Source organism: Zalophus californianus, chromosome 11, assembly GCF_009762305.2.
Source record: "Zalophus californianus isolate mZalCal1 chromosome 11, mZalCal1.pri.v2, whole genome shotgun sequence".
NCBI classification, from domain to species: domain Eukaryota; kingdom Metazoa; phylum Chordata; class Mammalia; order Carnivora; family Otariidae; genus Zalophus; species Zalophus californianus.
In genome coordinates, this window is record NC_045605.1 from 86,492,251 (window position 1) to 86,505,387 (window position 13,137).

The following is a 13,137-nucleotide window of genomic DNA, read 5'->3' on the forward strand; positions in this document are numbered from 1 at the left end:
AGGTTATAAAGTAAATCTGAAATACTACATAGTGATCCTGTGGAATTGAGAACACTCTAGAAGTGATAGCACTGAATGTTAAATTTTAAATTTACGATTTTGGTCAGTTTGAGTAACTGCATTAAAGTCTACTATTTTGTTTATAGTATACTGCCATATATGAATGGAGCTCTTGCATTCTCCCAGTCTGCATCCCTCCCTCTTTATCCCCTTTAGGTGGTAAATTCACTCCAGCAGCAACCTCAGGCTGCATCTCCTTCAGTACCGGAGCCCCACTCTTTGACTCCAGTGGCTCAGGCAGATCCCCTTGTGAGAAGACAGCGAGTCCAGGACCTTATGGCGCAAATGCAGGGACCCTATAATTTCATACAGGTAGGTGCAGTTGAGTCAAACACTGACTGAAAGTTTAAGTGTTTACGTGATTTAATTTAATTCCATTATATCCTGACTTGCAGGATTCAATGCTGGATTTTGAAAACCAGACACTTGATCCTGCCATTGTATCTGCACAGCCTATGAATCCGACACAAAACATGGACATGCCTCAGCTGGTTTGCCCTCCGGGTTAGTAATGATATATTCTTACGTGTGAAATATAGGGGCCAGTGCTTTCAGGTTTTGTAAAGCATATGAAAATTATTTCCTTTTAATGTTTGCTTAACTTTTGGATCTTAGGTCTTTTAATTTGATAAGAAATGTTTACTGTTTTTCCCTGTAATATGAATAACTGTAGTTCTGTTGCTTTTTTAAACCTTTTGTCACACATAGACTTAAGTACGTACAAATGTAGTTTGATGAGTTTCACAAACTGAACACACCAGCACCCAGAAATGGAATATTACCTGTACCTCAGAAGCCTTTCAGTCACTAGTTGCCCTCTCTTCCAGCCCTGTGGGAACTATTTCCTGATTTGTAACATTACAGACCAATTTTGCTTGTTACTGTAATTTATATAAATTAAATTTTGCTTGGCTTTTTAAATTTCAAAATTAAGCATAAAAATAATAGAGGGGTCTCTCTCAAGGATGCTTGCAGCTTTTTAGGAGAATTTCTGAACATTTTATTACCTAAATAAAGATGAGATGCAACAGTGAAGTGGTTAAGGGGATGTTTAAGAGGAAAGGTGAAGATAGGCCAAAAGACAGTTGAAGTTTCAAACTCCTGCTAATGTTACACCATTATTAGAAATAGCACTAAATAGAGTTGTTGGTGTCTTGTACTCTGTTACCTGGGCCATTTTTCTCCAGGACCATTAGTGATTTTGAGTCTTCGTTTTTTCCCCCAGAACATGTCATTATTAAGGGCACAAAAGTGGAACTATATAAAAAAAATTTATTTATTTATTTTTAAAAGAGAATCTTTTTTTTTTTTAAAGATTTTACTTATTTATTTGAGAGAGAGAATGAGAGAGAGAAAGCACATGAGAGGGGGGAGGGTCAGAGGGAGAAGCAGACTCCCTGCTGGGCAGGGAGCCCAATGCGGGGCTTGATCCCGGGACTCCAGGATCATGACCTGAGCCGAAGGCAGTCGCTTAACCAACTGAGCCACCCAGGCGCCCTAAAAAAACATTTAATGTCATAAAAATCTTCAGTGTCATAAAAGGAGTTGCTGAGAGAAAGCTTGTTTAATGACACCGTTGATTTGTCAAGATAGGATTTCTCCAAAGTGTAAAGGGAGCTCGTATCTCCAACATTTCTACCAAGAGTTAAAAAACAAATCCAGGTTAGGCCTTCTGGAAAGGAATCAAAGTTGATTTTCCAAGTTCTACCAGAGGAAGACTAACACACAGTTTTTATAGCTGGAAAGTTGTGCCAAAATCAACACATAGAGCATTGATATAACCTGTAAGCCATTTAGATACTCAGTTAATGCTGAGTTTGTTAGCCTTTCTGATGAAAATGGGTGATTTCTAAATGACTAACCACAGATCCTGTATTTTTGATTCTTTAACCCGTGGTTGGGGAAGGGAGTAGAAGACTGATAAGAGTTGACAATTTGAATATAGGTTTTTTTAAAGGTGTATTCTTATTTTTTCCTGTGAAAGCATTAAAGATTATATTGAAAGTTGATAATGTTAAAATATTCTTGAATATTGTCTATCTAAGGTGTTGAGTAAGGGTAATGCTGCTTTGTAGTTACCACATTAAAAGGCTCTTTTTCATGGATAACTGTGGCATTGATTCTTGCCTGTTCTGCTCTGTACCTCTTTGTTAGTACTTTTTCACTGACGCCTTACTTTACCTTAGCAGAACTCAAAATGAAAGCCATTGTGAGAGTTGACTAATAATGATTACCAGGAAACCAAAATGCTCACTTGAAAACTAAAATCCTACCTATACTTTTCCAGTTTATTTTCATGATCACTAAAAAGTTTTTTTTAGGATTTGGCTATAGAAATTTTCTCCAAAGAAATTTGATTCCTGGGTAACAGTGGGGTTTTTTTGGTCAATTTTACAGTTCATTCTGAATCTAGACTTGCTCAGCCTAATCAAGTTCCTGTACAACCAGAAGCTACACAGGTAAGAGTGACAGAAATACTGCTGTAGGTTTGTTTTTAATCAGTTCTTGGGTCTCTTCCTTTAATTGGCTTTTGAAAGTCAGGTATGAATTTTATCATTATCTGAGTCTGAGGTGGGTAGTTCTCAGCCTTTATTTCCATGTTACATTTACTTTTGTTTTAATAACTTAAAAAACACTGTTTTTTGTTAAGTCTCATGTTTATTAATAGTTTAATGAAGGAAGATGCCTTTTTATTTTGAACGGAGTAGAATTTGAGAAGACCTATTTAAATATCATAATTCTAAAATTTAGTGTAGATGCTGCCATTTAGAAGCATTTGTTGGGGGACTTCATAACCGGACTTGGATTTATCTAAGTGTCAGCTTTAATATTAGATGTATCTTTTGCAGTTGTTAGGTTTTATAGTCTCTTTAACAGGTATATCTGTTTCTTAGCCCTGTCTTAGAGTGTATAACAGAAAGCAGCTTTGATTGCTTTACTTCTGTGTAGGTTCCTTTGGTTTCATCCACAAGTGAGGGGTATACAGCATCTCAGCCCTTGTACCAGCCTTCTCATGCTACAGAGCAGCGACCACAAAAGGAACCAATTGACCAGATTCAGGCAAGTTTCTGTTACTAGGTAACATAAACTTGATGAGGCACTTATTCATGAATTGGGCAGAGGTAAATATTGTGTTAATATTGTGACTCTTTTTGGACCTAATGCATGCAATACAGTATTTTGCTTTTATGAAATAGTTGAATTTCTTAACATACTAAGTCTTGGATAATAGACTTGGCTAAATTTAGTTTACCACTAAAATGCATCTATTTATTTTGTGTTTAGGCAACAATCTCTTTAAATACAGACCAGACTACAGCATCATCATCCCTTCCGGCTGCTTCTCAGCCTCAGGTGTTCCAGGCTGGGACAAGCAAACCATTACATAGTAGTGGAATCAATGTAAATGCAGCTCCATTCCAATCCATGCAAACGGTAAGTAAATTAACTGAACTAACATTAAATGCCTAGTGTGTGCTATGATCATACCAGAGTGTCAACAAAAAAGTCTTCATTTAGCTTTGTGTTTGAGTTTGCATCTATCCAAACTGTGGAGTATATTTAATTGAAATAAACTCTAATATTTTCCTGTTCCCAGAGAGAACATTTGAGTCTTGGGAGTTAACGTGCTCACATCTTCCTTTTTTATAGTTTCATCTTTTTGGTTTGATTAACAAAAGTAAACATGCAGAAAAGTAGACTACTACGATACCTAAATATAAATCATTATCTAGATTTAACAATTGTCTACATTTTTCCATATTTGCTTAATCTTACTGAAGTTTCTCATAGTAAATTTCACATATTATAGTTCATTGTGGTTTTTCAGTAAGCATCTCTAAATTGCAGAATTTCTAGAAAATAATGAAAATACTGTAATTAATGGGATACAGCTAAATTGGTGGTCATGGTAAAGTTCATAGAGTTAAATATTAAAATACTAACTTTTGGTTAAAATGTCACTAAAAATAAATAAGTGAATAAAATATTCAACTCAAAGTTAAATTTCATAGAATTTCAGTAAGTGACATTGTATCAGTGGTTTGCATCCTTTAAAAAGCTTTCTTATTTATAATAGCATTTCTAAGGCTGCTGCTTTGTGTGTCTTTTTATTTATTTATTTATTTTTTAAAATATTTTTTTTTATTTATTTGAGAGAGAGAATGAGAGAGAGAGAGAGAGCACATGAGATGGGGGGAGGGTCAGAGGGAGAAGCAGACTCCCTGCCGAGCAGGGAGCCCGATGCGGGACTCGATCCAGGGACTCCAGGATCATGACCTGAGCTGAAGGCAGTTGCTTAACCAACTGAGCCACCCAGGCGCCCTTTGTGTGTCTTTTTAGATTTTGATCCCCTCTTATGCTCTCCTTTAAGTGCTATGTGGTGTGTATGTGTGTATATAAATATATATATATATATATAGAGAGAGAGAGAGAGAGAGAGTGTGTTTGAGACTTCAGTAATGCATTTACATTTGAGGTAAACCAGCATTGAGGTCTGCCTTGTTATAAGTAGGGAAATTATTAGCATAAAGGGATGAAGTAATCATTTACTTTATTTACTTACAGGTGTTCAATATGAATGCCCCAGTTCCTCCTGTTAATGAACCAGAAACTTTGAAACAGCAAAATCAGTACCAGGCCAGTTATAACCAGAGCTTTTCTAGTCAGCCTCACCAAGTAGAACAGACAGACCTTCAGCAAGAACAGCTTCAAACAGGTAGGAAAACCAGCGTCCCTTCCTTGGCTGCTTGCTTTCCAGCTGTTAGTGACAGTGTTAGGAGAGTTTAGACTTTAGAGTTTAGACTTTAGAGTGTTAGTGTCCAAGAGTTTTTGTTTTAGTAGTAGACCTTATGGATTTTTCATTAAATTGATTCCATATTTATTGTATGTGAATTACCTGCACTTTTTTTGGAGGCCTTATACCAATTTTCTTTTGGTCAGTAAGCATTCATAATATCCCTGTTCCATTCTATGGTTTTAGTGGAACTAAACTCGTTACTCAAATTATGATCAACTTTACTCTTAATTGCTAATTAATTGAAGCCAACGAGCATGATACCTGGTAGGTAGTAAGTCAGTTATACAAAGTTAAGAAGCAGTAAGGAATTGGCTTGGTTGTCAGTGTGCTGGTTAGAATAAAATGCGCAAAAACCTCATGGTGGCTGTTTTTTTGGTAGACTAGGTTGAAACAAAGTCTCTGTTGGCAAGTAAGGTCATTCACAAGTTGGTTAGTTACCACACACATTGCAATAATGTAGATAGAGATATCGTAGATTTCTGAATTTTGTAAGGTATGAAGAAATACCTGCTTTAGGTCTTTGGTTATTTATTTATTTATTTAAAGATTTTATTTATTTATTAGAGCCCAAGAGGGGGTAGGGTCAGAGGGAGAAGCAGACTCCCTGCTGAGCAGGGAGCCTGACGTGGGACTTGATCCCGGGACTCCGGGATCATGACCTGAGCCGAAGGCAGCCACTTAACCAACTGAGCCACCCAGGCGCCCTAGGTCTTTGGTTATTTAGATCCCAGGTTTAATTGGAATCCCATAACAAACTAGCATACCTTTCTAAAATCATAGGAGTTAATAGTTTAATTTTACCAGACTGATTTAAATAACTATGAAATATTCTAATTGTCCAGTTTCTTGATAGACTTGGATCAACATTATGGATTTTTCAGTACAACATTCTTACACATTTCCTGTAGTATTAAGCACCAGTAATTAGTAGGGAGTTTGAATCAGCTGTAATCTGATATTTATCCATTATGCTATCTGTGGTCAGCTGCTGAGTGATAAAACTGGGCTTCATGCTCTCAGGCTCCTTTAATTATTGCCATGTACTCATAAGCATGTTAGCACAATGTCTAAAGGCCCCAAATACACCTGCTCCACAGCAGATTGTACTGTCCAGTCAGGAACAACCTGAAAAAGGGATATGGCAAGAATATGGCTATTATTTATGGACTTAGAGTTTATGCTGTACAAACACTTCGATAGAAATTGTTTTTTTTTTTTTTTTAAAGGAATTCTGGTTTTGTTTTGTTTTTTTTTAAGATTTTATTTTTATTTATTTTTGTGAGAAAGAACAAACATATGTGCCTGGGCTGGGGGGCGCAGAGGGAGAAGCAGACTCCCCACTGAGCAGGGAAGCCTGATGCAGGGCTCGATCCCAGAACCCGGGGATCATGACCTGAGCAGAAGGCAGACAGACGCTTAACCGACTGAGCCACCATTTCTGGTATTTTTAAATAAAGTGCCTTAATTGTACTGCTATGAGTTCTCTTGCAGTGAGATTTGACTAAGACTAATACAATTCTTCCTGATAAAAAGTTGAGTTGAAAATTCACTTTTGACACTCTCTATATGCATGTGAATCAAATCTCTTCAAATAGAAACTGCTACCTGTGATCATGATAGTTGCCTGTAGTTTTAAATTTGGGGAATGTAGTGAAAAGGCACTCTGTAGAAAGATCACACTATGAATAGTGTAATTGGTCCATTAATTACATAGTTCAAAAAGGAGCCATGACTCCTTCTCCTAGGCAAAGTTGGGCTTATTCACTCCAAATAGCATTTTAAGAACTGATAAATGTGTTTGGGGTTTCTTCAGGATACAAAATATATCAGGTGAAGTTTTTCAAAAGTCATACCAGCTTTTCTCTCTGCCTAAACATGGGAGATTTGGGCTGGCAAGAGGTTGCTGATTGTTTTTGTTCCTGGGGTGTGGGCCTTCCTTTAGTCTCTACCTTCCAAAGGTAGTGTTTGCATCCCATTTTCCACCCCCTGTGAATTACAAACATTGGGGTAATAGCAGAAAGGTACATTAGGATTTAATTTTTGAAGATTTCTAGATTCTAGAGTTCTCCCCATGGTGGAAGGAGGAAGGGGTGTGCAAGGTTAGTGTGAACCTTCTAGAATCTTCTCTTAACCTCATCAGGTTGAGTGCCAGTGTGAGTACTATTTAACTGTCTTCTAAATTGGTTGTACTTAAAAGTACTTGAAATGGAATCAGGCATTAAGGGGGGTGAGTATAAGTTGAAGGCCTCTGCTGATTTATCTTTATAATTGAATATTCCACCATATGGTTTTCTAGCTATGGGAGAGCATGGTTTTGTATGTTTCACTAAGTATTAAGGGAAATTTAAAAGGATAGGAAAGCTTTTACCACTAAGGAGCTTTATAGTGAAAAGAAACAAATGATACATAATGGTAATTGTATTCTAGTAGGTAAGATCTTCCGAATTATTGTGGGTCTCAGTAGGCAGATGCCTCTTAGAAGATGTTTAATAATACAGGTTTTTTCATTTTTAATTTGGAAGGATAGATTTTTGTGATCTCACACATTTGTGTGCTTCTAAAGGTTTGGAATTGTTGGAGAATTGTATTCTCTTTAGCTTATTAATATATGGGTAGGAGAAAAATAGACTTAATGACTTAACTAATGTATAGTTTTCACTATTGTTAATATGAAAATTTAAAGACAATTTGAGGAGGCAGTATAAGACACCCCTTAACCCAGAAAATGTGAGAGAACAGGTTGTAATGAGCTGTGTGTATGTGGTGTGTGTGTGTGTGTGTGTGTATAAATTTTTTCTTTTTATTATAGTGGTAGGCACCTACCATGGTTCCCAGGACCAGCCCCATCAAGTGACTGGTAACCACCAGCAGCCTCCCCAGCAGAACACTGGATTTCCACGTAGCAGTCAGCCCTATTATAACAGTCGTGGTGTGTCTCGTGGTGGTTCCCGTGGTGCTAGAGGCTTGATGAATGGATACAGGGGCCCTGCCAATGGATTCAGAGGTAGAAAAAAAAAGCAGCAAGTTTATGTTCTTTTTTGATTTATAAAATGCGTAGAAATATGTCATATGGTTTTTGGGAAAGATACGTATCTGTCTGCATTAGCCTCTTATGTACAACTTAAACATTCTTAGTATGTTATAGGCAATTATTTATTTTTTTAAAAGATTTTTATTTATTTGAGGGAGTGAGAGAGAGCACAACCCGGGAGAGGGGCAGAGGGAGAGGGAAAAGCAGACTCCCTGCTGAGCAGGGAGCGTGATGTGGGGCTCCATTCCAGGACCCCAAGATCATGACCTCAGCCGAAGGCAGGCACCTAACCGACTGAGCCACCCAGGTGGTCCTATTACAGGCATTTAAATTGATAAAATTAGGAATGAATTTTTTTAGGTGTCAAATCCATGTCTTCCATGTCCTCTAGGTGATAATTGCTTTCCGTACATTATCAGACTTTATGGGGATTTTTTGTGTGTGTGTGGGGGGTGTCCATGAATGGGTAAAGATGTCCTCTTCAAGGAAGTTAATACTCAGAAATTTAGGAACAGATTGGATCAGGACAGGAAACTAGAAATTAGTTTAAAGAACTAGCATGGCTTACAATTTTTCAGTTCTTCCTTTGGTCAGTAGTAAGAAATAAAAATTCCTTGTGTAGATAAGAAAATTATTTTCTTGTCCTAAATTTTAGGAGGATATGATGGTTACCGCCCTTCATTCTCTAACACTCCAAACAGTGGTTATACACAGTCTCAGTTCAGTGCTCCCCGGGACTACTCTGGCTATCAGCGGGTAGGTAGAAGTTGCTTTAAAATATAAATCTGACCTAAATACACCAGTGAAATGGACTGATGTGGTTGTCTGGACTTTAGTAATTAAGTAATTTGGGGCTAATTTTGTACCTTTGTACAAAATAAATGATGACTTTTGCTTTTCTTAAGAAGTACTCAACATAGGTGCTCATTTAATAGAGTCTTAAAAACAATGATTTCATGCACTGTTGGTGGGATTGTAAATTGGTGCAGCTAATTTCACACTGTGAAAAACAGTGTGGAGGTTCCTCAAAAAATTAAAAATAGAATTACCATATGACCCAGTAATTCCACTACTGGGTATCTACCCAAATAAAAGGAAAACACTAATTCAGAAAGATAGATGCACCCCTTTGTTTATCGCAGCATTATTTATAATAGCTAAGATATGGATGGAAGCAACTCCAGTGTCCATCATTTAGATGAATGGATAAAGAAGATATGGTATATATACTGGAATATTACTCAGCCACACACACACACAAAGAAGAAATCTTGCCATTTGCAGGAACATGGATGGACCTAGAGAGTGTGATGCTAAGAGAAATAAGTCAGAGAAAGACAAATACCATATGATTTCACTCATATGTGAAATTTAAGAAACAAAACAGAGACGGACAAAAAAACACTTTTAAGTGGAGAATAAACTTGGTAGTTGCCAGAGAGGGGAGGTGGATGGGGGATGGGTGAAATAGATAAAGGAGGTTAATAACGAGTAGACTTACTTGAGCACTAAGAAATATATAGAATTGTTGAGTCATTCTATTGTACACCTGAAACTAATATCATACTGTATGTTAATTATACGTGAATAAACATGTTTGTGTAGGAGAAAAAAATGATTTTTAAGAGTAGAGACATCTCTGAATATTCTTGAGAATAACAAGTATAATCACAGAATAACTTCTAGCTATGATAAATTGAAATGTGTAAAAGAAAGAGGAAGAAATTTGTGTTCTGTAAGTGTCGGTAAGAATAGATGATGAGTAAGCATTAAAAAAATTACATTTTTTTCAGTACTAACTAGCTTGTCTTTTAGGATGGATATCAGCAGAATTTCAAGCGAGGCTCTGGGCAGAGTGGACCACGGGGAGCCCCACGAGGTAATATTTTGTGGTGGTGATCCTAGCTCCTAAGTGGAGCTTCTGTTCTGGCCTTGGAAGAGCTGTTCCGTAGTCTGCATGTAGGTTACATGTTAGGAATACATTTATCATTACCAGACTTGTTGCTAGGGATTAAATGAAATGCTCTGTTTCTAAAACTTCTCTTGAACCCAAATTTAATTTTTTGAATGACTTTCCCTGTTACTATATAAATTGTCTTGAAAACTAGAACATTTCTCCTCCTCAGAAAAAGTGTTTTTCCAACTGCAAATTATTTTTCAGGTCCTAAAACCTGCTAAATGTTTTTAGGAAGTACTTACTGAAACATTTTTGTAAGACATTTTTGGAATGAGATTGAACATTTATATAAATTTATTATTCCTCTTTCATTTTTGAACATGCATATTATATTTTAGGGTCAGAAATCCTTTAATGGCCAGATAAGCCATAGTTATTTAGAGAACCATTTAGAAGTGATAGAACTAATTGAAATTTCAATGCCTTTGGATCACTAATAGTGATGTAAGTGTCAAATTATTTCTGACTTTTAAATAAAACACCCAAAATCCTAACTAACTTATTGAACTATATTTAAAAATTACATGTTTAAAGAGTTTCTGCTTTCGTCTATTACCATAGGAAAACTGCTTCCTATTTGGGCAGGAAGTCAACCTGTGTAACAATTAGAGCGGTAGCATTTCATATGATCTGAAATTCTAAATGGTTCTCTGATTTAAGGGAAGTTAAATTGAATAGGTTTCCTCTAGATATTGGCCATAATATGTATAAAATGTATATTAAGGAGGAATTACAAAGTACTTTGATTTCAATGCTAGTAGAAACTGGCCAGCAAAAAGGTGCATTTTATTTTTAAATTAATGGATCACTTGGGAATTAACTGACTTGAAGTATCAAAGGATATTTGCATGTGAATGTGGGTTATGTTATTTCTCACCTTGTAGCATATTCTATGAAAGTTGAGTTGACTGGTAGCTAAAAATCTGTTTTAACAGCATGTAAAAAGTTATTTTATCTGTTACAAGTCATTATACAATTTTGAATGTTATGTAGTTTCTTTTTAACAGTTTAGGTAACAAGGTCTGTTTTTCATTCTGGTGCTTTTATTAATTTTGATAGTATGATGTTACTTACTACTGAAATGTAAGCTAGAGTGTACACTAGAATGTAAGCTCCATGAGAGCAGGTACTTTGTCTGTCTTCACTGCTGTATCTATTTCCAACGCCTGATGACAGTGCCTGGCACATAGTAGGCACTCAATAAATACTTGTTGAATGAATGAATGAATGAGTACTGGTGGAATACTCCATTAGCTCTACTCTTCTTTTAGCTAGAGAACATGAGCAAATTTGCGCATGACAACTTCCAGGACAGGTGAACACTGAAGAATTGACCTCTTAAACCTAATAATGTGACAAGCTGCCCACATGCTTCTTGACTTCAGATGAAAATCTGCTTGAAGGCAAAGCAAATAATATTTGAAAGAAAAACCAAATGCCATTTTTGTCTTCTAGGTCGTGGAGGGCCCCCAAGACCCAACAGAGGGATGCCGCAAATGAACACTCAGCAAGTGAATTAATCTGATTCACAGGATTATGTTTAAACGCCAAAAACACACTGGCCAGTGTACCATAATATGTTACCAGAAGAGTTATTATCTATTTGTTCTCCCTTTCAGGAAACTTATTGTAAAGGGACTGTTTTCATCCCATAAAGACAGGACTGCAATTGTCAGCTTTATATTACCTGGATATGGAAGGAAACTATTTTTATTCTGCATGTTCTGTCCTAAGCGTCATCTTGAGCCTTGCACATGATACTCAGATTCCTCACCCTTGCTTAGGAGTAAAACATAATACACTTTACAGGGTGATCTCTCCGTAGTTATTTGAAGTGGCTTCGAAAAAGCAAGATTGACTTTTGACATTGGATAAAATCTACAAATCAGCCCTAGAGTTATTCAATGGTAATTGACAAAACTAAAATATTTTCCTTTTGAGAAGGAGTGGAGTGTGGTTTGGCAGAACAACTGCATTTCACAGCTTTTCCAGTTAAATTGGAGCACTGAACGTTAGATGCATACCAAATTATGCATGGGCCCTTAATATAAAAGGCTGGCTACCAGCTTTGACACAGCACTATTCATCTTCTGGCCAAACGACTGTGGTTAAAAACACATGTAAATTGCTTTTTAACAGCTGATACTGTATAAGACAAAGCCAAAATGCAAAATTAGGCTTTGATTGGCACTTTTTGAAAAATATGCAACAAATATGGGATGTAATCTGGATGGCCGCTTCTGTACTTAATGTGAAGTATTTAGATACCTTTTTGAACACTTAACAGTTTCTTCGACAATGACTTTTGTAAGGATTGGTACTATATATCATTCCTTATAATGTCCATTGTCTGTCACTAATCCTCGGATCTTGCTGTATTGTCACCTAAATTGGTACAGGTACTGATGAAAATATCTAATGGATAATCATAACACTCTTGGTCACATGTTTTTCCTGCAGCCTGAAGGTTTTTAAAAGAAAAGTATCAAATGCCTGCTGCTACCACCCTTTTAAACTGCTATCTTTTTTGCAAAGCACCAGTATGTGTTTTAGATTGATTTCCCTATTTTAGGGAAATGACAGACAGTAGTTTCAGTTCTGATGGTATAAGCAAAACAAATAAAACATGTTTATAAAAGTTGTATCTTGAAACACTGGTGTTCAACAGCTAGCAGCTTATGTGGTTCACCCCATGCATTGTTAGTGTTTCAAATTTTATGGTTATCTCCAGCAGCTATTTCTGTAGTAGTTGCATTTATCTTTTGTCTAACCCTAACTGAATTACCTTTTTCTCATGGAGGCATTTATATTCAAAGTGGTGATTCCTTCACTTAGATGCATAGGGAGAGTCACAAGTTTGATGGAGATGACAGTTTAGTAGTTCATGTACTGTTGGAATTTGTGCTAGCAGTTTGAGCACTTGTTCTGTGTGCCTATGAACTTAATGCTGCTTGTCATATCCCACTTTGACTTCATGAAGAATTAATCCCATCTATTCAGCAAAGGCTACTAATACTAAGTGAATGGTATTTTCTGTGCAGAAATTGAATTTTGTTTTATTAGCCTTTAGCTAAGGAATTTTTCCAGTAGGTGCTCAGCTACTAAAGAAAAAAAACAAGACACAAAACTATTCTCAAACATTCATTATTAGACAACTGGAGTTTTTGCTGGTTTTGTAACCTACTAAAATGGATAGGCTGTTGAACATTCCACATTCAAAAGTTTTTTGTAGGGTGGTGGGGAAGGGGGGGTATCTTCAATGTTTATTTTAAAATAAAATAAGTTCTTGAC

At 36.4% G+C, this 13,137-nt stretch overlaps 1 protein-coding gene across 2 annotated transcripts in view; it reads left to right on the forward strand.

Annotated features, from left to right (window-relative positions):
• Nucleotides 1-12,488, forward strand: part of CAPRIN1 (cell cycle associated protein 1) — a 38,024-nt gene extending 25,536 nt beyond the window's left edge. The window contains exons 10-19 of one of the 2 annotated variants that reach the window (XM_027581375.2): nucleotides 217-372; nucleotides 456-564; nucleotides 2,458-2,519; nucleotides 3,010-3,120; nucleotides 3,346-3,495; nucleotides 4,627-4,777; nucleotides 7,668-7,862; nucleotides 8,545-8,645; nucleotides 9,705-9,768; nucleotides 11,302-11,652. In XM_027581375.2, the coding sequence (XP_027437176.1) occupies nucleotides 217-372; nucleotides 456-564; nucleotides 2,458-2,519; nucleotides 3,010-3,120; nucleotides 3,346-3,495; nucleotides 4,627-4,777; nucleotides 7,668-7,862; nucleotides 8,545-8,645; nucleotides 9,705-9,768; nucleotides 11,302-11,366 (1,164 nt within the window). In that variant the 3' untranslated portion in view covers nucleotides 11,367-11,652. Of the gene's footprint in view, nucleotides 1-216; nucleotides 373-455; nucleotides 565-2,457; nucleotides 2,520-3,009; nucleotides 3,121-3,345; nucleotides 3,496-4,626; nucleotides 4,778-7,667; nucleotides 7,863-8,544; nucleotides 8,646-9,704; nucleotides 9,769-11,301 lie in introns of both variants that reach the window. The other variant, XM_027581376.1, reaches the window with a different exon arrangement.
• The last annotated feature ends 649 nt before the right edge of the window (nucleotides 12,489-13,137 follow it).